At 38.3% G+C, this 26,125-nt stretch overlaps 1 protein-coding gene across 5 annotated transcripts in view; it reads right to left on the bottom strand.

Annotated features, from left to right (window-relative positions):
• The window catches only part of LOC132401858 (ERI1 exoribonuclease 3-like), a 298,380-nt gene that overhangs the window by 247,859 nt on the left and 24,396 nt on the right, over window positions 1-26,125 (bottom strand). For all 5 annotated transcript variants that reach the window (XM_059984141.1, XM_059984143.1, XM_059984145.1 and 2 more), the window contains 2 exons: window positions 19,423-19,702; window positions 1,524-1,640 (listed from right to left, as the gene is read on the bottom strand). In XM_059984141.1, coding sequence (XP_059840124.1) covers window positions 1,524-1,640; window positions 19,423-19,695 — 390 coding nt within the window. In that variant the 5' untranslated portion in view covers window positions 19,696-19,702. Of the gene's footprint in view, window positions 1-1,523; window positions 1,641-19,422; window positions 19,703-26,125 lie in introns of those variants that run through there.

Raw genomic sequence — 26,125 nt, 5'->3', positions numbered from 1 at the left:
TGTTTTTATCTGTGGGGGAGGGGTGGGGGTTTTTGGGGTTTGTGAGTTTTATTTCCTTTTCATTGTCACAAGGGGTGTGTTTGATGCATGGTCTTTCTATATTTCATGGCTATCTGGAGAAGACATATATCAGAGTTGTATTGTACATGCATACTTTGACAATAAAATGAACTTTTGAACAGATTTTCCCAGAATAAAATTCAAACTCGTTTGTCATGTTGTTTAGGATTTAATTACTAATGGTGCATAGTTCCCTGAAGGTGGAATCTCATGTGACTAGGGTGGTGAAGAAAGCTTTTGGTATGTTGGCCTTTATAAATCAGAGGATTGAATATAGGAGTTCGGATGTAATGTTAAAATTGTACAAGGCAATGGTAAGGCCCAATTTGGAGTATTGTGTACAGTTCTGGTCACTGAATTATAGGAAAGATATCAACATAATAGAGAGAGTACAGAGAAGATTTACTAGAATGTTACCTGGGTTTCAGCACCTAAGTTACAGGGAAAGATTGAACAAGTTAGGTCTTTATTCTTTGGAGCATAGAAGGTTGAGGGGGGACTTGATAGATGTATTTAAAATTATGAGGGGGATAGATAGAGTTGACGTGGACAGGCTTTTTCCATTGAGAGTAGGAGAGATTCAAACAAGAGGACATGAGTTGAGAGTTAGGGGGCAAAAGTTTAAGGGTAACACGAGGGGAATTTCTTTACTCAGAGTGGTAGTTGTGTGGAATGAGCTTCCAGTAGAAGTGGTAGAGGCAAGTTCGGTATTGTCATTTAAAGTAAAATTGGATAGGTATATGGACAGGAAAGAAATGCATGGGTATGGGCTGAGTGCAGGTCAGTGGGACTAGGTGAGAGTAAGCGTTCGACACGGACTAGAAGGGCCGAGATGGCTGTTTCCGTGCTGTAATTGTTATATAGTTATGTGGTTACTAGAACGATTTTTGGTAAGGAATGACCTGCATTTTGGTTCACCGTATCTCTAGTAAACTCCCTAGAGGATAGTTCATCAATTTTCAGGCTAACCTTACTAATTATTTATCAACTTAACAACAGTCTCTAGAGGAGCAAAGTTCCATTGATTTATACATATCAACTGATCAAACAGCCAAACTAAAAGTCCAGCAAGATGAATCAAATATTTTATTCTAAAGGGTTATTACAGCAATTAACGCATTGCAACCAGAGATCTCTAAACCATCATTTAAGATCATTTGGATTATCTCGGCCAACAACCTAACATATGTCGTAGTTACTGGCAGTTTCTCACCATTCAACTTCCATTTGCAATATTTCACTTAAATGTGAAATATGGTTGACCTCCTCAACCCCACATTAAAATTAGAGAAAGTAAACATCGATAAATCAACTGAATGTAGTCGCCAAATGCAATATTTGACAAGTACTAAGCTAAATTAAAAATAAAGCAGTTTTTAAAATATATTTTAATATATGTTTTACATTAATCTGGATAAAATGCATGCAAGGTTGATAAAAACACCTGGTTATTTTCTCCATACCTCCGTACAAAAAGATGTCAGTTTTGGATGGACAATTGGTTGAACATACGTATGAAAGGTAGATTCAATTTCCAGTGTCCTGCCATGTAACTTGAGGATTGGGAATTCAATAATTTCCTGGAGTGGAGAAGGAAAGAAGTGATATGTAAATAGATGATTTTCTTCTCTCACAATTGTACAAAAAATAACATTTTTATTAGTGTTATGTACATAGGTCCTATTACCATGATAATTATGATTATTCTACAAAGAAGAAATCTTAATTTTTTTACATTCTTTAGAAAATTGCAAAGCATTTGGTTAAGATGTGAGAGGCTCTGATAAAGCTGCAATACTGCTGGTAATCCTCCAGTTCATAATGTTCCAGCAATGCACAGAAAACTAAAAATGTCCAAGAGCAGGAACTTAATGATTAAAGATTTAAAATGTGTATTATTTGACATATGTACATTGAAAGACAGTGAAATGCATCATTTGCATCAACGGGCAAACTAGACTGAGGATGTGCTGGGGTAAGCCCAAGGTGCCGGCATGTTTCCAGTGCCAACATAGCATGTCCACAACTTGTACTAAGCTATATGTTTTTGGAATGTGAGCGGGCAACCCAGAGGAAACCCTGTCGCAGGGAGAATATGCAAACTCCTTCCAGACAGCAATGGAAATTGATTCCTACACTACCATGTCATTATTAACTTTATTAATGGACTAAAAGATTTAAAAAAGGAAACAGCAATAATGAGGTAAATCTCACAAATACAATAGTTTATACCCTACAATACCAGATGGCTGAGGAAAGGGTAACAATCATGATTTCTAATATCACTTAATACCATTATCCCCTGAAAACTAATCGGTAAACTCCAAGACCTGGGCTTCAATACCCCCTTGTACAATTGGATCCCAGATTTCCTCACTTGCAGACCCCAGTCCATTTGGACTGGCAAAAACATTTCCTTCACAATCTCCATCAGCACAAGTGCACCATAAGGCTGTGTACTTAGCCCCCTGCACTTCTCACTTTACACCTATGACTGTGTGGCGAAGTACACCCCCAACACCATATTTAAGTTTGCCAATAATACCACCGTTGTGAGCTGTATCAAAAATGATGATAAATCACTGTTCGGGAGTGAGATTGAACATTTGGCTGAGTGGTGTCATAAGAAAAATCTCTAATTCAATGTCAGCAAGGCCAAAGAAAAAATTGTAGACTTCAGGAAAGGAAAGCCAGAGATCCATGAGCCAGTCCTCATCAGAGGTGCAGAGGGTCAGTAACTTTAAATCTCTGGGTGTCTCTCTCTGAGGACTTGTCATGGACCCATCATACAAATGTAATTGCAAAGAAAGCACAACAGCACCTCTACTTCCTTAGACATCAAAAACTTTGACAAACTTCTCTAAATGTGTAGTGGGAAGTGTATTGACTGGCTACATAACTGCCTGGTATGAGAACACCAATGCCTTTGAATAAAAATCTTATTAAAGGTAATGGATTCAGCCCAGAACATTACAGGTAAAGCCCTCCCAACCATTGAGCACATCCACATGAAACACTGTTGTAAGAAAGTAACATCCATCATCAGTGTCTCCTACTACCAAGGACATGCTCTCTTCTCACTGCTACCATCAGGAAGAAGGTACAAGAGCCTCAGGACTCACACTATCAGGTTCAGGAACAGTTACTACCCCTCAATCATCAAGCTGTTGAACAAAGAGGATAACTACACTCATCTACTGAGATGTTCCCATAACCAATGATCTCACTATAAGGACTCCTTATCTTGTTATTTGATGCTCTCGTTATTTAATGCTATTTATTGATATTTGCATCTTCACAATTCGCTGTCTTCTACCTGATCTTTCATTGATCCTGTTTATAGTTAATATTCTATAGATTTGCTGAGTATGCCCACAAGGAAAAGAATCTCGGAGGGACGTATAGAGGCCCAGGTTCTGCAATATCTCAATCAGGATTGTGGGAATGATGGTATAAAATGCTGAGCTATAGTTGATGAACAGCATCCTGATGTCGGTGTTTGTGTTGTCCAGGTGGTCTAAAGTCGTGTGAAGAGCCATTGAGATTGCGTCTGCCGTTGACCTATTGTGATGATAGCCAAATTGCAATGGGTCCAGGTCCTTGCTGCGGCAGAAGTGCAGTCTAGTCATGACCAACCTTTCAAAGCATTTCATCACCAGGCTACTGGGCAATAGGCATTAAGGCACCTCACATTGAGAGGTTGAAAATGTCCTTGAATATTCCCACTAGTTGTTTGGCAAAGGTTTTCAGAGCCTTACCAGGTACTCCATCTGAACCTTCCACCTTGCGAGAGTTCACTCTATTTAAAGACAGCTTAACAGTGAGATAGAGGTCACAGGGTCATCAGGGATCTTCACAGCTGTAGTTGTATTCTCTCTTTCAAAGTGGGCATAGAAGGTGTTGAGTTCAGCTGGTAGTGAAGCATAGCTGCCATTCATGCTATTAGGTTTCGCTTTGCAGGAAGCAATGCCTTGCAGACCCTGCCAGAGTTGTCGTGCAACCGATCTTGCCTCCAACCTCATTCGAAAATTGTCTCTTTGTCCTTGAAATAGCCCTCTGCAAATCATACCTGGTTTTCTGGTACAGGCCTAGATCGCCAGACTTGAATGTCACAAATCTAGCCTTCAGCAGATCACATACCTCCTGGTTCATCCATGACTTTTGCTTTGGGAATGTACAGTAAGCCCTTGTGGGCACACACCCATCTACACAGGTTTTAATGAAGTTGGTAACAACTGCAGCATACTCATCCAGGTTTGAAGATGAACCCCTGAGTACAGTCCAGTCCACCGATTCAAAGCAGTCCTGTAGGCACTCCTGTGCTTCCCTTGTTCATACCTTCTTGGTCCTCACTGCTGGTGCGGCAGTCTTCAGTCTCTGCCTATACTCAGGGAGTAGAAGTACAGCCAGGTGATCAGACTTCCCGAACTGAGGACGTGGAATAGCATGGTAGGCATTTTTGATGGCGGTGGAGCAGTAGTCCAGTGTGTTGTTTCCTCTGGTATTACACGTGATCTGTTGATGGTAATTGCTTAGCAATTTTTCAAACTGGCCTAGTTAAAATCTTCCAAAACAATGGTGAAGGCGTTAGGATGCGCTGTTTCGTGTGTGTTGATCCCATTGCTCAGATCATCTAAAGCCTGACTGACATTGGCCTGAGGTGAAATGTACACTGCTACCAAAATGACCCCAGAGAACTCCTGAGGCAGGTAAAAAGGACGTCACTTTACTGCTAGATATTCCAGGTCTGGTGAGCAGAATTGGGACAGCACTGATATTTTGTGCATCAAGAAGGGTTGATCATGAGGCATACTCCTCCACCTCTGCTTTTGACTCTATAGATCTATCTGGACAGTGTGTAGTAAACCCCTCAATCTGAATCACTGCATCCGGTACGGAAGGGGTTAACCAGGACTCCATGAAATAAAGGACACACGCGGTCCTAATGTCCCTCTGATTCAGCACCCTGGCTCTGAGATCATCGATTTTATTCACCAGAGACTGCACATTTGCCAGCAAGATAGTCAGTATAAGGAGTTTAAAACCCCGCTTCCTTAAACGCACTTGTAACCCTGTTCTGCATTCACGCTTAATCCGTGGTGTCCTATTTGGATACCATGGAAGAAGCGTGGAATTGACTTTATTACTTACATCCTTCATGTACATGAGGAGTAAAAATCTTTACATCTCCGTTTAAGTGTGCAATATGCAATTTATGGTCATTTATAATAAATAGTCAGTCAATATAACATAGAAATACAGTTGTGTCAGCACGAATTAAGCAGTCTGAAGCCATGGTGGAAGAAGCCGTCCCGGAATCTGTTGGTCCTGGCTTTTATGCTGCGGTTCTGTTTCCCGGATGGCAGCAGCTGGAACAGTTTGTGTTTGGGGTGACTTGGGTCCCCAATGATCCTTCAAGGCCTTTTTTTACATACCTGTCTTTGTAGATGTCCTGAATATTGGGAAGTTCACATCTACAGATGCACTGGGCTGTCCACACCACCCTGCAGAGTCCTGCGACTGAGGGAAGTACAGGCAGTGATGCAGCCAGTCAGGACACTCTCAATTGTGCCCCTATTGAAAGTTCTTAGGATTTGAGGGCCCATACCAAAGTTACTCAACTATCTGAGGAAAAGAAGCACTGTTGTGCCTTTTTCACCACACAGCCAGTATGTACCGACCATGTGAGATCCTCGGTGATGTTTATGCCAAGGAACTTAAAGCTGTTCACCCTCTCAACCCCAAATCCATTGATGTCAATAGGGGCTAGTCTCTCTCCATTCCTCCTGTAATCCACAACCAGCTTCTTTGTTTTTGCGACATTGAGGGAGAGATTGTTTTCTTGACACCACTGTGTCGGGGTAATGACTTCTTCGCTGTAGGCTGCCTCGTATTTGGGAGGTTGGCTAACGACAGACTGGAGACAGAAATAACCAAATTAATCAGACAAAATTGGTGATCTAATTGTCCCCTTGTGTGGGCTCAACAAGTAAGAAGAGAGAAGAAAATGGCGATAAGGAAAGGTCAGGATGTAGAAAGAGAGTGTGTAGTAGCAATTGAGATTAGAGAAGGGTAAAAACCTAACAGAAGAGCTAGCAGAAATGAAGTAGGAAATGACTGGCATTATCCCATCATGTCATCAAATTATTTTTCTCTGTCTTTTCATTCATGGGAGGTAGTTTTTTTATTCGTGGAAACATACAGGGTAGCAGATGTGCTTTAAAGGCCAAACTTCTAGTGGTAGATTGTGGAATCTGATTGCCCCCATAGTCTGATGCACCTCTTCCCAGATCTTGTTTCCTTCAACTTCTCACTCCTGTGGTGTATCCATTCACTTTCCTTTACCTTTTTTTGTTTTCTTTACGTGGCAAAGGGTAAGTGCACGAAATGCACTACCTGGGGTGGTGATAGAGGTAGATACTTCAGGGACATTTAAGAGACATGGATGAAAAAAAGACTGGAGTGAAGTGTTGGAGTTGTTTAAAGGTCAGCACAACATCATTGGCAGAAGAGCCTGTACTGTTCTATGTTCATCACGCTCTCATTCTCTATAATGATGATACTTCAGCAGTTTTCCCCATTTGCCTTAAAATTAATCCATTATGTAGATTAATTTTGTTACACATGTAATTGTACAAGTAACATTTTTTTCAGTTGTAAAGAGGGAATAAGACAATAAGACATAGCAGCAGATTTAGGCCAGTTGGCCCATTGAGTCTGTTCTGCCATTCAATCATAGCTGAATTATTTTCCCTCTCAACCCCAGTTCCCTGCCGTCTTCCCGTAACCTTTATTAACCAAGAACCTGCCAACCCCCATCAAGCCTCAAATACGAGGGGTGATTGATAAGTTCGTGGCCTAAGGTAGAAAGAATCAATTTTAGAAAACCTAGCACATTTCTTTTTCAACATAGTCCCCTGCTACATTTATACACTTAGTCCAGCGGTCGTGGAGCATATAGATCTTGGACCTCCAGGAAGTGTCCACAGCAGGGGTGGATTGGTAAGTTCGTGGCCTAAGGTAGAAGGAGATGAGTTATACAGCTTTTGTTACCTGTACATACATGCAGTTCAACTCTGAGTGATTATGCAGAAAGTTTGAAGTTAATAACTCATCTCCTTCTACCTTAGGCCACGAACTTCCCAATCACCCCGATTGTCAATCACCCCTCGTATGTCCAACAATTTGCTCTCCAGTCATCTGTGGCGATAAATTTCACAGATTCACCACCCTCTGGCTGAAGAAACTCCTCCTCATCTCTGTTCTAAAGGGACGTCCTTCTATTCTGAGGCTGTGTCCTTGGTCCTGGACTCATGCCCCTATTGGAAATATCCTCTCTATGTCCACTCTATCGCGGCCTTTCAATATTTGGTAGGTATTAATGAGATCTCCACTTATTCTTCTAACTCCAGTGAGTATAGGCCCAGAGCTATCAAATGCTTCTTGCACATTAACTCTTTCATTCCCAGGATGATTCTTGTAAACGTCCTCTGTACCGTCTCCAATGCTAACATGCGCTCTCTTAGATATGAGGCCTAAAACTGCTCACAATATAGTCTGACCAATGCTTATAAAGCCTCAGCATTACATCCTTCCTTTAATATTATAGTCCCCCTAAGTTAATCTTTAGGAAATTCTGCACGAGGACTGCCAAGTCCTCTAGAACCTTCGATTTTTGAATTTGTTCCCATTTAGAAATAGGCTATGTTTTTATTTCTTTGACCAAAGTGCATGACCACGCACTTCTCTGCACTGTATTCCATCTGCCACTTCTTTGCTCATTCTCCTAACCTGTCCAAGTCCTTCTGTGGGCTCTCTGCTTCCACAACCCCATCTGCCCCCTACCTAACTTTGCTGACTTTGGCCTATTTTACTGTGTGCCCCCATGTACTTGAAACCCTATCTTTAATAATGAACTCCAACATCTTGCCAATCACTGAAGTCAGATTAATTGTCCTATAATTTCCTGTCCTTTGTGTCTATCTCTTCTTGAAAGTATAGAGAGATATTTTGGAATTTTCCAGTCCTCTGGAACCATTCCAGAATCTAGTGATTCTTGATGGATCATTAATTATGGCTCCACAATATATTCACCTTCTTCTTTCAGATCCCTGAGTCCAGGGACTTACCTACCTTCAAATTTGCAACTTACTCAGCACCTTCTCATTAGTAATAGCAACTACACTCACTTCTGCCAACATTCTCAAAATTTCTGGCATATTGCTGGTGTCTTCCACAGTGAAGACTGATGCAAAACACTTAGTCAGTTCATCTGCCATTTCTTTTTTTTCCATTACTACCACTCCAGCATCATGTTCCAGCAAGCCTATGTCCACTCTTACCTCTGTTTTACTCTACAGACCTGAAAAAACTTTTGGTATCCTCTTTTATATTAATAACTAGCTTACCTTCATATGTAGTCTTTTCTCTCCTTATTGCTATTTTTGTTGCTTTCTGCTGGCTTTCAAAAGCTTCCCAATCCTCTAGTTTGCCATATTGCATGCCCTCTTTTTTGCTTTTATGCTGTCTTTGACTTCCCCTGTCACCCATGGTTGCCTCATCCTTCCTTTAGAATGCTGCTTCTTCTTTGGGATGAACTGATCCTGCATCTTCTGAATTACTTCCAGAAACTCCAACCAGTGCTATCCTACTGTCATCTCTGTTAGTGTCGCCTCCCAATCAACTGTGGCCAACTCCTCTCTCATGCTTTTGCAGACGTAATAGTGATATATCTGATTTTAGCTTCTCCATCTCAAACTGCAGGGTGAATTCTAACATATTAGATGGCGATGCCACTCAGCTTGCATTGGCCACTCCGGAGCTGATTATCTGTTATTTGTGAAGTGGGGTGCCATGATTAATCGGTTGAAAACGGATGTGGGAGCACGGAGGAACATCGGGAAATCGCCAGGAAGACCTTCTTCGTTGCTGTTGCTGCTGTGAGATCTGGGTCTCTGCTGGGAAAAACAGGCCCCCAGTCCTCGGGGTCACATTGCCGATGGCCGTTGATGGGGGCATCTTAATATGCTTGGCAGAGGATGGTGCTTGGAGAAGCTGTGCCGGGGGGGATGGTTGGAGGTTCGACGGACTCGGAATCCACTGCGGTCAGGTTGCTTTCACTGTGCACTGCGTCTGCGAGGCTGGGTTCGACGGAGCTTTCCTTGTGTGCTGCATCTGTGAGGTTGAGTCGGGCGGCGCCATGGAAATCCATAGCGGGGGTATTCCCTTCTGCCGCCGGCGTGGGATATCAAGTCAATCGGGACCCTGAGGACTTGTGAAAACTGTGTGATGGTTTCTTTCGAACTTATAGTCTTTTAACATCTTTGGACTATTTTTACTGTGCCTATGGTCTGTTTTTTTTTTATCAATTTTGCTATTGTTTGCACTGTTGTAACTATATGTTGTAACTATGTGGTTTTGTGCAGGTCTTGTAGCTTTAGTTTTTGGTCTTGTTTTGTCTAGTAGATTTAGAGCTCCTTTCCAGGGAATGCGCTAAGATGGTAGCGTGATATTAATACGCAGCAGCCTCTCTGGACTCTGGATTGGGGATTGCCAAACATTATGTGGATTTTCTGGTGTATTCTGTTTTGTCATATGCTTTTGTGATATCATTCTGGAGGAACGTTGTCTCATTTTTTAACTGCATTGCATTTGGGGTTTCTAAATGACAATAAACTGAATCTGAATATTATGATTACTGCCTTCCTTTACCTTAAGTTCCCTAATCAAATCTGGTCCATTACTTAACACCCAATCCAGAATTGCCTTATCCCTAGTAGGGTCAACCACAAGCTGCTCTAAGAAAGTATCTTGTAGGAATTCTACAAGTTCCATTCCTTGGGATCCAGCACCAACCAGATTTTCCTAATCTATCCCCACATTGAAATCCCCCATGACCATTGTAACATTGCCCTTTTGATCTGTCTTTTCTATCTCCTATTGTAATTTGTACTCCACATCCTGCTCGGAGGACTGGAAATATAACTCCTATTAGGGTCTTTTTACTCTTGCAGTTTCTTAACACTACCCATAAGTATTTCTTCCAATCCTGTGTTACTTCTTTCTAAGGATTTGATTTCATTTTTTTAAATCAACACATTCACCCCAAGAACTCTGTCTGTCCTTTCAATACAATGTGTATCCTTGGATGTTAAACTCCCAGCTGTGATCTTCTTTCCACCGCAACTCAGCAACGCCCACAACATCAAACCTGCCAATTTCTAACTGTGCTACAAGATCTACTTATTTTGTATACTGTATGTATTCAAATGTAACATCTTCAGTCCTGTATTCACTAACCTTCCTGTCAATTTTGTCTCCTTGTCGCCTGAAGTTAACTTCTTATCCGTTTCTAAACTTGTCTTATTCTTTATTCTGGAGACTTCAATAACTTCTCTTGTGCTCCTTCCCTTTTACTATATCAATACATTTCCAAGCTGCTGAATCCACCACTCTACCCCCCACCCCCACCTCTTTTAGCTTAAAGTCTATTCACATTCCTCGTTGTTGCAATTGGTATAATAGAATGGGAAATGTGAGGGATTTACAGTTTAACTGGTTATTAACTTATTTTAGTTTTGCCCATCCCTATATATTGTTCTGTCATCTGCTACATACGTAAGATATGGAACCTACAACATAGGAAGAGATTACACGGCCCAATAGTTTACACTGACGTTTATGCTCCTAAAAGGCCCCATGTTCCCCCTAACAACTACCCATATAAAATCTTCCTTAATGTTGACCTGGTCTCTGCTACATTCATTCATTACACAGTCCATTTCTTAGCACTGTGGATTCAAAAGACCCTTACATTTGCCTAGAATTGTACATAATAGTTCCTTAGTAGATTATAAAGAATCTTAGAATTGTTTTATAGTATTTATGCCACTTTGCTGTGAAGTCCTACCTGTCTGGAATTGGACAGAGCACTTCCTACTGCAATTCAACCACAGTGCAGACTTCAGTTCCACATCATATTTCCTCAGGCAATGACATCGTCAATCTATGCCACTCTTGTTATTTGATAAAAAATGAATTCAATGGTGCAATTTATGATTTTTTCAAATAATGATTATTAAAACCAAGCATGTTTTTTTGCTGCAAGTAGTGAAATGTGCGCGACTAAGAGGCTCCCCCACAATCCCTGTCACTGCTTTTATATGTAAAAACAGTGACCATGTAAGTTTTATATTAAAAATTTAGTAATGGCAAGCCTCTGTAAAGATCAAGGTATCTGTGAACTGCTAACTGCAGCTCATAGACCCCTCAACCTGAGCTGCTGGCTGTCACTAATCACAATCAGCTGAGTCCTTCTGTCAAGGAGAAGGTGGCCTCCCCTGGGATACCCTTGTTGTCATGGAGAGATCTCTTTAAAAGCAATGACCCACTTCCCCATGGGTCAGCTTGCAAAAGATGTGTCTTGGTATCACAGCTGAAACTAAGGTTTTTTAAAAAATATTCATTTTGAATAAAAATTGTATAGCATCAGCAAAGCACAATTTATGTAAGAGATACTGAGGTCAATTGCCGTGGACTGAAAAACAGAAATTGAACTTGGAACCTTTGTGGTCTCTCTGGCATACACAAAAAACGCAACTAGTCTGACCTTCATGTTTGAAGAGTACACAGAAAAATACTGTATATTCTAGCCAAGGAGCAAATAACTGCCGATAAGTTAATGCTTAACAGCCCAATTAACAATGTTTGGTCATGAAAAAATTGTTATTTACAAGGATCTACACAAAAGAAGAAAAGGAACATGGGAGGTCTAGGCAAATTAAAATGAAATTAATTTTATATAAATTAATATGATTCATGAAATGCTACATTTTCCCTAAAGACGGTCACCACTTTGTGCCTTTCATACCAGTTCATTCCCAAGGCACAAAGGCACTGATCAAATCCATATCAGTTCAATGCCTTAGAGAGGAATGGTTAGGAACACACTATCAATAAATAAGTTGTATCCAAGCTAAGGAACCTCAGTAACAATTGAAATAAAATGGATTAATTAAGAGATTGTAATCAAATCGAATTACAAAGACCTGAAATATATTTTAAAAATCACAAAGCTGTAAATAAGATTGGGAACAACTATTATTAAAAAATGAAATTTTCAGAACTACTATACTGGAGTGCTGCCATTTCAAAAATATAAAACTGCCATCTACTTGCACTGCAGATCTTTTTAAGACAATATCTCAATGAACATTTAAAATGCTAAGGCACAGAAGGCTGTAGCCCAAGTACCAATAAATGGGATTGACATAGGTGTGTACTTAATGGTTGACACAGACATAATTTGCTATAGAAGTCAATGATCTGGTAAAAACAATATTGGAGGAGAGAAAAGAAGAGAAATAATATACTTTCAAATCTCTATTTGGGTCCAAATGCATGTAAATCTGAAGAAACAAAATTTATTTATAAAATTAAGAGCAATATATAATAACTAGTTCACATTGTAAATCTACCCACAACAGTGATGGCCACTCATATCAAAGGGGTATCTTATAAGCGACCTTCTCTTAATGAGTTATGACATTACGCAGAGTCATCATTTGTATCTAACAGTACTTTTGTATACAGTATACAGGATCAGATCCATAGTCTACCTCAATACCTGCCCACCCAAACTTCTACAGCATGGAGATATCCAGCTCTAATCCAACATCTGACAGGTGGAGAGTGGCAGAAATTCTACACTTGCCCATTCACCTCGCCCACTCCTCCATTCAGGGCTCCAAACAGTCCTTCCAGGTGAAGCAACACTTCATTTACAAAAGGAAAGGTTTCCCAATGGTCACTCATTTTAATTCCTACTCCCATTTCCATTTCGGTAAGTCAGTTCATGGCCTCCCACAATGAGGCCACTCTCAGGCTGGAGGAACACCATCTCATACTCTGTCTAGGCAGCCCACAACCCATTGGCATGAACATCAATGTCTCTAACTTCCAGTAAATTTTTTCCTCCTTGCATTACCCTCTTTTTCAATTGCTCACCTGCCTGTCCCCTCCCTTGGTTGCCCTTCCTTCCCTTTCTCCCATGGTCCACTCTCCTCTCCTATCAGATTCTTTCTTCTCCAGTCTTTTCCAGCTATCACCTCCCCCTCCCCACCCACCTGGCTTCACTTTCAAGCTTCTCCTCCTCCTCCCCCATCCCCACCTTCTTATCCTGGCATCTTCCCCTTCCTTTCCAGTCACGATGAAGGGTCGTGACCCAAAACATCGACTGTTTATTCAATTCCATTGATGCTGCTGCCTGACCTGCTGAATTCCTCAGCACTTTCTATGTTGCTCTGGATTTCCAGCATCTGCAGAATCTCTTGTGGCTTTGTATCTGACAGATATTCTGCAAGTATCAGGCTTTAATCAGTGAGCAGATCTCAGGTCGTATATCTCTGAATCACAGAATGGCTACATACAGGAAGTAACTCGTCATGTCCACACCAGCAGAAATGCCTCGGAAATCTCTGAGGCAGCTGAAGGCCTTTCCAAGAACTTTGAAATTACTCACGCAGATAATGTTAAATTTAAATAAATAAAATGAATTATGATAAATTGTTGAGAGTATGCATTTTAGTAATCTCTTTACATTAGAAACACAAGTTAAGAAAGTTTTGATTTTGAATGACACGTTATATTAATTCTGATCAAAATGTGTTTTACCAACAAAGAGATGGGCAACAGATGTACTGAAGTGATGACAACATCTCAAAAAGTAAATAAATTTTAAAAATTGTAAACCATATTTACAAAACACATATCAGTTGATTAATATGTTTCAATGAGAAATGTTATCTCCATGAAACTCATATTAATTACTTGATGTAACATGCAGAAATGTCTGATGAAGTTTCTAATTTTTGTGAATTCGTTGTATACATTTTTGTCTTCCATTTATACATCATTTACAATACCTGGATTAATCATCCCGGCACATAATATTGATACAAGCCTGATGACCCTACACTCAAACTTAGGGACAAATAAAAAAGCACCTTGAAAGATTTTCAAACATGATCTGGCAGAGATTTCAAACATAACGGTTATTAACATCTAAACTTAAAAGTAAAATCAACTTTAGGAAATGGTACTAGATACATTTCAAAATCTTCTGGATAACAAATTACAAGACAAGCAAAATGGGTGTACAGGAACTTGTCTTTAAATAATACACTTCTGTTTTTGATTTACATTATAACCTTCTCTAAATAATTTATGGCATGATAAATTTATTGCACAGTGGAAGCTAACTGCAAATAAGAATTGCCAAATAATTAGATTTTAGTGCAATGCTTATAAATTATCCACTGATTTGTCCAGACTTGTTTGTCAGCTCTGTTGTGCTTTAGGTCATCTTTGACATTTTGGTGTTTGTGTTTTAATTGCTGATTTACACTTTGACAGACGAATCTTGATGCCTGGTGTCCAGGCAGTGATGTCTAAAGGGATTCAAGGCAATTAGAAGTGAAATGCTGAACTTAGAAATAATGTTTATTCAGGTTTTTTTAAGATTTCAGTGTAGAGAACAGCAATATGGACAGCAATTTCCACAATTTCAAAACCGATACAGAATTAAAATTACAGGAATTTCATGAAATATATTTTGAGAATAACACACTGGGGAGAAACAAATGTATGTTACTTATCATTTTAATTTTATTCAGAGAAATATCAGAGGATCATTGAAATTTGGGTCAACAAAGTGTATATTCAGTCAATATACATGCAGACAAAAAAAAGAAACAGCTAAATGCTGAATTCAACATCACCCTTTTGCTTTGAAGACAATTTTGCATCTACAACCAATAAACAATAGATATTATTAGAAATTATTTTAATGATATTCTACTTATCAGCTTTATTCCCAATCCTTTAATATAAGAATGTTAGGCAGCTTTTGCTTGTCGTCATGTCTCATTTTTGAACAAGCACTGCAGAAACATTGAAAAAGGAGGAACGGAATATTTTCATTCCTTATACAGTAAAATCTTAAACAATTCTGGAGTCAAAAAAACTTGGAAGCAGTGTCATTTTTAAACTACTATTAGCTCTATTTATTTGTGCACCAATATTAAAGTATAATTGTACAATAAACCATTAAAAAACAAATCAACAATTTTTTAAAAAGAAAATAATGAATTAAAAAAACTCAGGAAAGACAGAGGGAATTGAGAGTAAATTTCATATCAAAAGGAAAAATCTGGCTAATATCATCGAATAGTATGACAGCATTCCATATAAAAGCACGTTGCTGCAAAATGCTGGGATCCAGGTTTAATCCCATGCTGCCCTATTCCATGAAATTTGTAATATTAAATGCACTTCAGTGACAATACTCTAGGATAAAGTTAAAAGCAGTGCTATCTTCTGATTATTTTTCTATAATTCATTTTAACCCCTCATTGGCCTGTCTACTAAATCAGCTTGTAAGTAATTGTGCACTTACATTGGCAATTGAATTCCAAATAATGCCTCAGCAATGATAAAGTCTATGAAGTTCAAACTGCTACCATGCTAGTTGAGTGTCATTCAGGTGAAAATAAAAATATTTGTACCAGTTGAGCATCCCTTATCCAAAATGCTTGGGGCTGGAAGTGTTTTGGATTTGTTCGGGAGTTGGAATATTTTCATGTATATGAAATACCTTGGGGATGGGACCTAAGCCTAAACACAAATCCATTTACATTACATGTACAGCTTATGTATAGCTGGCGTGAAGGTAGCAGAGTGAACAGTACGCAGTCAGAGCACAGTCTGACATGATGGAGCCAGTTCCTCCATAGACTGTCAGGGGTTGAATGACTCTGTGATTGGCCTTATATCCGCCAGCAACTTCGAACATCTGCCCATGGGGGGGGGGGGGGGGGGGAGTGGGTATAGTTTTATATAATATTTTTAATAATTTTGTGCATGAAACAACTACTTTCAATTTTCAGTTATCATGATAGATCTTTGCTTGTTTCATGAACACACCGTTAAGCAGTACATGTTCACTCCGACACTGATGAATCCACTCTTTCAACACACAATCGAGATCTTCATTTTTCACCTTATGCATTGCTTTTCTATTTTTCATTAATTTCTGTTCATTACATATGTGAGGTCACGTCTCAGAACTGTCTATGGTGTGCAGAGACCTGAGCAGCACCTGGGAACTTCCCCAGCACCTTGTGAAATTTTTCATTTTTATCATGTCAACAATCAAAAAAATTTTGGATTTTGGAATTTGGAATTTCAGATAAGGGTACTCAATCTGCACGTGGAATAGTCACACTATAGGCCATTCGCTTATGCTTTTATATAAAAAAGGGAAAGTGAACACAGAAATTAAAATAGGTTAATTAGTAATACTTGCAAACTTGCCTTTTTAATTTTCTGCGATCCCTGATGCACAATCATTTAAGGCATCAAATAACTCTTCTCGAGCTTCCTGCCAGGTATAGGTATCAATTTTAACTGATGTTTTGATTACAAACTTTGCCATATTCATCAGGGATGATGACTACGCATGTCTGGTTCAGTAGCATATAAACTCCCGCTGTCCATCCCTCTTGATTGGTTAGTCCTCACTCAATCAAGTTTCTGCTGTCCCCACCTCATTTATAATTGAATTCCAGTTCTTACTTAGAGTGAGACCTTCATCTTTGTTAAAATTCTTTTTCTCTAGCTTATTTCAATGGCTTCCTTCCCCAGGTGGTCCCAAAAGCCATTGGTGTGGCACACACAAAATGCTGGTGGAAACAAAGCAGGCCAGGCAGCATCTATAGGTAGAAGCGCTGTCAATGTTTCGGGCCGAGACCCTTCGTCAGGACATAGTGGTGTGGCACAGTAGTTTTATGGCATCAAAGTCAATTCTATGGCCATCGCAAATGCAATGTTCTGCTACTGCCAATTTCTCCAGGAAACCCAAACGGATAAATGTCCAGTGTTTGTCATATACAACGGGAAAGCACTAGATCCTTTTTCATAAGGGTTTCACTTCCCAATCTGTGTTGTGCTACTTGATCTCAGTCAGGGCCCTAATAACTTAAACACCCAGAGACTAAGAATATTGATTAGGTAAATTTGCAATGAGAAATTGAACAGTGAAAAGACTGCCATTTTAGGGATTGTAGAGAAACTAGGTAGCATGGACCATGAACACATTACTATGACTGGTCAACAATGCTATTTTAATTATACCCTGTAACTCACAAGATGTAGAAATCAAACTAGGAGGTTTAGTCATTTTTTATTATTTCATTTTAATGCAGGTGAAAAATCAGTGAATTTCTCACTCATTAACCAAGTAAGACCACTGTAATGTAGACATTAGAGACACAAATCAGGTAGCAGGTGGATCAAGCTTATCGATGATGAATTCCAAAGCTGAAGAGCCTTGTAAGGTTCACTTTCTAGACTCACACAAGTTGAAATATTTCTTTGACAAAATACAATCTGAGGAATTTTGCCCCAGCAACAGACATTGCCTTTAGAGTATAAAATCTTCTGATGTGCAATGAGATATTAATCTGATGAGCTAGGATAAATGTCATGTCTACTGCATGATTGGTTGAGATGTAGCTTACATTAATTGACAAGATAGATTTGGTATTTCAATGGGCCTAAATGCTTTCTAGACACTGAGAAATAAGGTAAGTATCAGAGATGCAAATAAAAAATGAAGATACTGGAAGTTTTAAATCAAACAGAAAATGATAGAAATGTTCAGCAGGTCAAGCTACATTTCTGGGAAGAGAAACTAAGTCACCCATATTTCTGATTCATCATAATTATCCAACTGACAATCAAGTGTCACCAGAGAAATGTCAGCAACCACCTTATGGCACACCTGTCTGGAATGAAAGAACATTTCATCTGCACTATTAGGGTCAATCTTAGTAAATTCTATTCTTGCTTGTTATCTGATGCTATCCTTTTGCTAAAACTCTCAACCAAATCATATTTTGTTTATCATAATTATTTAAATTAGAAGACGTCCTTTCTTTGTCATTATTATATCAAACTCTATTTTCACTTCTCCAGTGGTTAAGAAATATTCCAATTACCATTACAGAAATAATCCAACTTGGAAAAGCTCCTGAAACTGATGCAGTGCTGATTATTTGCCACTAGATGTCACTATTGAAATCAGCACATATTAAAATAATCTATTTACAAAGCAAGCTAAGGCCATCTAGAAGCAGAACATGACAGCATCAAAGATTCCTAATCTCACAGAACACAATGTTGTGCTCCTGCAACATGAATGTGGAAACCTTAACGAAGATCTGACATCCTGAACTTAAGACAAAAGCACATTGTTCTAGATTATTATATAGCTTACACAAACTCCATTGTAAATACTCATTCTTCAACATTGTCACATACCGTGCCTTGTAAAACTATTCACCCCCTACTCTTTGTTCAAATAAAGGAGTATTACAACCAGGGATTTTGACCAATCTAACTCAGAATTTTAATTTATGAATCACATGCTCCTTTATTTGCAGTAGAACCCAAAAAACAGGGAAAATTGTAAAGCATCAAAAACTGACAATTTAAAAACTGAAATGTCAGCAGTTCAAAAGTAGCGTAGTTTTAGTTTTATGCCACAAGTGTTGCTTAAAAAAAAGCATATTTTTGCCCATAAAGACTTTGCAACATGTCACTTAGGAGATACTATAAAAGGTGTGGAAGAAGGTCTTGTGGTCAAGTGGAATTTTTTGACCTCAACACTCAAGTGGTAGATGTGGCATAAATCTAATATTGCACATCCAACCAGTTAACACCACTTCTACCATAACATATGGTGGAGGTAGCATCATGCCATGGGAATGCTTTTCAGCAGCATGGACTGGAAACCTGAGTCCTGATGAAGGGTCTCAGCCCAAGGCGTCAACTGTTTATTCCCATCCTTAGATGCTGCCTGACCTGCTGAGCTTCTCCAGCACAATTGCTCTAGATTTCCAGCATCTGCAGTACCTCTTGTGATTGCAAATCTGGTTAGGATTGATGGGAATATGAATGCTGCTAAATCCAGAGAGATCCTAGATAAAATCCTGCTAGTCCCTGCCAGAAAGCTTACACTGGGAAGGAAGTTCATCTTTCAGCAGAACAGCAACCCAAAGCGACCATGGAATGGTTTCAGTTGAAGAAAACTGATTTTTCCGGGTTCTGGGATTCTGGGTTACTGGGTTCTATTGGGGAAAAAAGGACAGTGTAATTCACAAATAAAAACTCTCAGTTAAATTGATCAAAATCCTTGGTTATAATACTCATTTATGTGAACAAAAAGCTAGGGGCTGAATACTCTTACAAGGTACTGTAAATCCACAGAAAGGAGAAGCATAAAATTTATTCAACAGAAAGTACCTGTGGGTTTATGAGTTGTTCGTCACATGTTGCTTCAAAGTCCAAAACCAGAAAGTTGTGGTAAGTTTGAGGATGGAATGAAAATTTGGATGATGGCTGCTGCTGTTCTGAAGCCATGTTGTTTGCAATCAGCAGAGACTGTGATGGAATATTTGAGAATCGCCGATTTGCAACCAGTTCTGCACTTCTCTTAGAAGATGTTCGCAATCCAGAACCTCTATATAAAATGAGAAAAAACTGGCCACTTCTGTTCCAAGAGACAAACTGCACCATTGAGTTCCTGTAATAAAATCAGAGATAGAAATTCAAAATATGAAGAAAACATAAAATGGCAAAAGATGTGTGACTGACAGTGAGCTGTACTCCAAACAAAACTTTGTCATATTAGAATTAAATCCAAATTACCATGTACTGCAGTTTCACCTGAATTTGAATACTTAACCAATTTTCCCCTCCCAAAACTCAAAATAAACTTATTATCCAAGTACCAACACCACCCCAAACCATGCATCCATTCCATGCTAAATGAATAAAAATAACACTAAAAACATGTAAATGTGTGACTATTTTATTTAGTACCAGTTTTATTTATTTTGATGAGTAAAACTAGCAACATTTCTCTTCAACTGTATTAGCAGTAATTCATGGTGCAAAATACAAATCCCATTATATTTTGATTGCAACAATAGAAGCCTAGAGCAGGTTCTGAATTTAACATATAAACTACTTGATCATGCTTGGCAATCACACGCAAAACAAAAATATGGGAGAAGAAAATGGTGCTTTCACTTCAGAAATTTTACTTTGCATAAACTTAGCGATAAGCTAACTTCCACAAATAATGATACCAGGAACAGAAAGCATTTTTATTTTCAAAATAAATTAGACCATGAAAGTCCAGATGTAACTATTATACAGCTTACGTTTTGTTTCAAATCAGTGACTTCCTGTTGCTGATTAAAGATTTCTCCTATGAAAATACAAGCATAAATGCACAAAACCAATATGCTGAACAATCTTATGCTTTCTTGAAATTTCTTTTGCTCTGAAGTTGTAGATCCATCCATGCTGTAGTATGAATAAGAGTATAATCCAACATGAAAGTTGCATTTAACAAGAGATAGAAGTCCAATCAATGTCTTATATGCACAGTAATTTTAAGCACACAAGATACTCTGGATATACAGAGAATTCCAGTTAATTGGAACGCATCGGGACCAGCCGAAGTTTCATCAATATACAGGCAGTCCCCAGGTTACAAATGAGATCCATTCCTAAGTCTATCTTTAAGTCGAATTTGTAGGTAAGTTGGAACAGGTACATACGGTTCTTATTTAGTGTCAGTTAGTCAAATATTTGTTTTAGTATATAGTATATATTTTACCTTTCGATGCAGAGCTTTTCTTTTTCTCATCATAAATGGCCTTGTAGCAACTGAGGCCTTCAGAAACTGTATCGTAAACTTTGGTGAACCTCTCTGTATTAGGATCTTGCTCCTCTAACTTTGCCATCCCTGCTTCAATGAGACGAAAGGCTTCAGCTAACTCCTTTGTCAAAAACTTTTTCGGTTCTAGAGATTTTAGGTCCCAGTCCTCTTCCTCAAATGCTATCATCACTTAATCCTTTAAAATTGTTCCGATCGTTGACCGACTATAGCCTAACGCTTTTCCAATGACCGATGGCATTTCACCTCTTTCCAATCACTTTATTATTTCCACTTTATTTTCAATCGTGATCGTTTTCCTTCTCTTTGATGCATCACTGGCACTTGCATCCGATTTACGCTTTGGAGGCATGGTTACAAGGGTAAATAAGGGTAAAAATTTAAGCCAAATACAAAGTTACACACTCAACACAGTGTTAACGGAAACATGATCCGACTTAAAATGGCGGATGGCATTCTCCTTCCTTGAGCCGACTAACCACTGAAGCCACACAATGTTTTCATGAGTGTCACAAAGTAGTGCGTGCGTTCGTTATTACGAACCATTGTATTTAACTTAAATTTTTAATATAATAGGCATTATGGCAGTCCGCTCATAAGTACGAGTTGTCCATAAGTAGGACGTTCGTAACCCGGGGGGGGCTGCCTGTAGTTAAAAAGTTATTATTCCATTTAACTCAGTAACAAATTATGTATTTAAATAATACACAGAACAGATTAAAAACACTACCAATACTACAACAATACTATAAAACTATACATTAGTTCCTAATAGTTATCGATGGAGGAATTCATCCAGTGTACGCTGCTGTGTTCTTTTGATTGACTGTAAATTAGCAAAATCAGCGCAAACACCTAGTATGTTGCTTTTGATGACTGCATCCTTCAAATTGCCATCTTCATTGTAACATTCAAGATGATTGTCAATACCTACAGGTTCTTTGTGGTTCCTAAATTGTTGAAGTAGTGAAATTGTTTCATTTTCACTCTTGGCCATTTCAGGTATGTCCAAGCCTGAATGCTTGAAACCACAATGAATAAAACAGTTCTAAAATGTCTTATCGCTAATTTCCCACCAACTATCAGAGACAAGAATCAGTGCTTTTTGAACACAAACACCATTATTTTTAAATTGTTTACTCTTAATGCAGTATAGTGATCAACGTGCAAGCAACTGTCACTAGTCAGAAACTGTTCGGCAACAGAACCAATTAAGCAGCATAGTGTCCCAAATAAACAAAGGGAATCCCAGCTATTTGCTCAGTTAGTTTTTGTTCTTTAAGAGTTGTCCCACATAAGTGGCTGTCCCAGTAAATAAGAATCCACTGTAGAACTATGCTAAAGACAATACCAATCCATGTTGTTGTTATTGTTGCTGTGACTAGATATTGAATGTTCAGAAAGGTACATACAAACCTTTATGAGTAGACAGTAGCAATACTGATGGTAAAGTCTGAATGACAGGAAGAGGGGGAGAAAAGGAAGAGAATCAAATAACAAGAGGTAACTGCTTCACCCAAAGGGTAGTGCAAGTGTGGAATGAGATGTCAGTGGAAATGGTAGATACACGTTCAGTTGTAACACTTAAGGGAAATTTGGATAGGTATATGGATGGGAAGGGTTTGGAGGGATATGGTCCGAGTGCAGGTCAATGGGACTATATATAATTGGACAGCAAGGCCTGCTTCTGTGCTGTTAGTACTCCATAACAAGGAGCATCCCCCAGGGATAAGTCTAATGGCTCAAAATGGAAAAGCTGGTTGTGGATCAGAGGGAGCAGAGAATAAGAAAAAAATACATAAAAGGAAAAGTATGGAGAGATTTGAAGGCAAGGCTGAGAACCTTGAATTCAATTAAATGAAGAATAAGGTGTCAATGAAGTTAGACAAAAATGAGATAGCAGTGATGAAAACTTTCTCTCAATTGATACAATAGCCTACATCTATTTTCACTATAAGGTGTAAGGTTTGGGGGGGGGGGGGTCATTGGTGATGTGTAAGTATCAGGTTAACAATTCTATAATAAATACCGGAAGAAAAGGGAAATATATATATACTGGGAGATATAAACAATTTTAGATTAGATACAAGATAGAAAAATTAATCCAGATTGAAACTGCAATCCACCTCTAGGCTTAATATGAGGTGGTTGTTAAGTTTACTGGAAATACACCAAGACATTTAGGTGCCTACAACTTTACCTGCATTTAACCTGGAGAAAGGATTGGTTTGTTCGTCTTAATATCAATTAGGCAGCTGGGCAGAAAAGAATATTAATAGTTCTGGTATTGCCGAATGGTAGAGAAATTGAGCTATCTGTTGTCACTGGTTAGGTGAAAATTGATCCTTCTTTCATATTTTGCTAATATCTAAAAGTGAATGAAACAGGCTCTCTTCCAGAAAAATCTACTGCCTGTGAAGTGATTAGGTAGACACAAGGGGGAAAAAACATTGATATCTAATTCTGTGCCATGTAGCAAGAAGGCAGGACGCCATGAGAAAACAAGAGTTTGGTCTGATAATGCAACAAAATGAAAATTAGAACAAGTAAGCATTTAAGCTTAATATTGCTAAATAGCTGGTCTATCTGCAAAAAGTCAATGCTATATAGCGAATTTGTAGCAGCAAATATGAAGCAAGTTATATTTTGAATTGTATGTCATGTATGCACAATGAGTGACAAAAATTAAAATTACTTATTTTCTTTTTTGCTAACCTGTGCATTGTAGATTTAAATCTACCAAAATTTAAATCCATAGAGAATCTCTCACAAAGCTTAGTAAATTCATTAAGTGGTACATACATTAGCACTTACACTTACATTTTTTAATCTTTTATTTCACTCCAAAAATATACTGTTTTATTCAGCATCTGAATGCCAAAAGAAAATCTAGGATTTGAAAAGCTGAATCTGAAAACTATTCAGTTGATTACAAAGCTATCTACATTCGAGTGCTGATAGTGAAATCACTAAAAGAAATGGATAGACTGTGTGACACACATTAGTTTTAATATTTATTTAATGCAAAAGGCAAAAATTGATATATTTTGGAAATTATTTATTGATTACTAAGCACAAAATGTCACATAAATGTGAATGTGCTACAATAAACTATTTATTATATTTGCTGACAAAATTCAAATTAGTAGAAAAAATCATTATTGACAGAAAATAATAGAACTAATACACTCTTGTGCTAAATGCTTTCTCTCTCAAGCAGAGATTTTAAAGGAATTATTGTCTTTAACCTTAATATTCTCAATCATCGATGTAATACCTTAATGTAAAATATGGTCAAATGAATGGGCAAAGATAGAATCAAGGAAGAAAAATGTGAGGTCATCCATTGTTGTAGAGCAAGGAAAAATGCAAAATATTTTAAGACCATTCAAGTTTGAGGGTTGTTAGAGTCCAAGGAGATCTGGTGTCCTTGTGCAGAGTTTACATAGAGGTACAACAAGCAAATTGTAAGGCAAGCAATATATTGTCCATTCTAGTAGGGGGTGTCTTACTATAATTCTGTCAAGCCTCTGTATCTTAATATTGTATAGAGATTTGATCTACCTTTAGAAGGATATACTTGTGAATATTCACCAGGTTGATTCCTCAGATCGAGACTAACTGTATGGTGAGAGATCAGTAGAATGGCATATTTCTCATGTGCTTGGAAGCAAAAGAGGTTTGACATATACAATGTGCTTTAGAAACTTCAGATCAGATGTAGGGATCATAGTTCCTCCAGCTGAGATGTTCACAAAAAGGGGGTCAATGATATCAAAATATAAAATCAGCAATTCTGAATTGATACAAGAACCAATTTCTGCTTCCAGAGAAGAGTGAATTTGTGGAATTCCTTACCATCATTGGCAGTGAATGTAAACTTGCTGCATACATTCAATAAAGAGATCAAGGGATATAGAGTTAACAGAATGAAGTACTACTGAGGCAGAAGATCAGTCATGATCTTATATTCTTCCATTTACATTGCTGTTTATAGTTCAAAGGTGAAATTGTGGGATAAAGCTGTGGAAATGTTAGAAAAAATGTAATACTCAATACACATTCAAGTGAAGACTTGAGGTAGTACATTAACAATATGCAAAGGAAATGGAGGAGACAATGGGAAAATACAAATAAAGGACCTTTATCATCTAAGTTATTTTTGTTATACCAATAATTGCAAGATGACAGAATACAATACAATTGTAAAGGAGAAACAGTCATTCAGCTTCTGGCCTAATAAAAGTTATGCAAAATATGTTCATAAACTGTCAATGCAATTAATGGATTTTGATAAAGTCACCAAATTTTCATCAGAATCTTTCATATCCTGCACCTCAAAATGAATGCCAAAAAAAATGTCTGGTGATAAAGAAATTACGCACCCAGTTTTCTATAGAGAACCATCACACTAACATACTTTTCCCCCCACAGGGATTCCACATGATAATCCCACTGAACTCCAATAAAAGGAATGGGTTTCAGTTTTGTATAACTATTCTAATGAAGATAGAACTAAAAGAACAGGAACTAGAACAAAGGCCAAGCAAACACTTGAAGGAAAACCATCAGAACGAGTTGAAGAAATGTTTTGGATAAAGTCACATCACCTTGAAATGGGTTGCAGACATGAAAAAAAGTGAAAAGTGCAAGAGGACTGAGAGTTTCAAGTTCCTAGGAGTGACCATCGCCAACAGCCTCTCTTGGGCAAACCACATAGACTACATGGCCAAGAAAGCACACTAGCCAAGAGGCTAAAGAAATTTGGCAGAGCCCTTTCAGACCTCAACAATTTTTATACGTACACCAGAGAAAGCATCCTACCTTGGGTATCACAAGTTATGGCTATTACTCTGCCCAGAACTATGAGAATCAGCAAAGTTGTGGACACTGCTCAGCAATCACAAAATCAGTCTTCCCTTCATGGACTCTGACTGTGCTTCTCACTGCCGAAGTAAAGCAGCCAGCATAATCAAAGACCCCACCCACCCCAGACACTCTCTCTTCTCCCCTCTTTAATCAAGCACTGAACTTTTTCCTCTAACTATAAAACTTTATACTGTATTCTATTATTTGGTCATTTGCACAAACTCAATTCACTGATGTATGAATTGTCATTCAAAACAAAGATGTTGACTATCCTTCAGTACATGTGAAAATAATAAACCTATTTAGCAATCTACACATGAGACTGCAGATTTTAGATCTGCAGTAAAAGCAAAGTACTGGAGGAACTCAGTAGGTCAGGCAACTTCTGTG

This window comes from Hypanus sabinus, chromosome 11 (genome assembly GCF_030144855.1).
Source record: "Hypanus sabinus isolate sHypSab1 chromosome 11, sHypSab1.hap1, whole genome shotgun sequence".
In the NCBI taxonomy this organism is placed as follows: Eukaryota; Metazoa; Chordata; class Chondrichthyes; order Myliobatiformes; family Dasyatidae; genus Hypanus; species Hypanus sabinus.
Note: the sequence above shows the minus strand (reverse complement) of the source record. Positions and strands in the feature narration are given on the sequence as shown.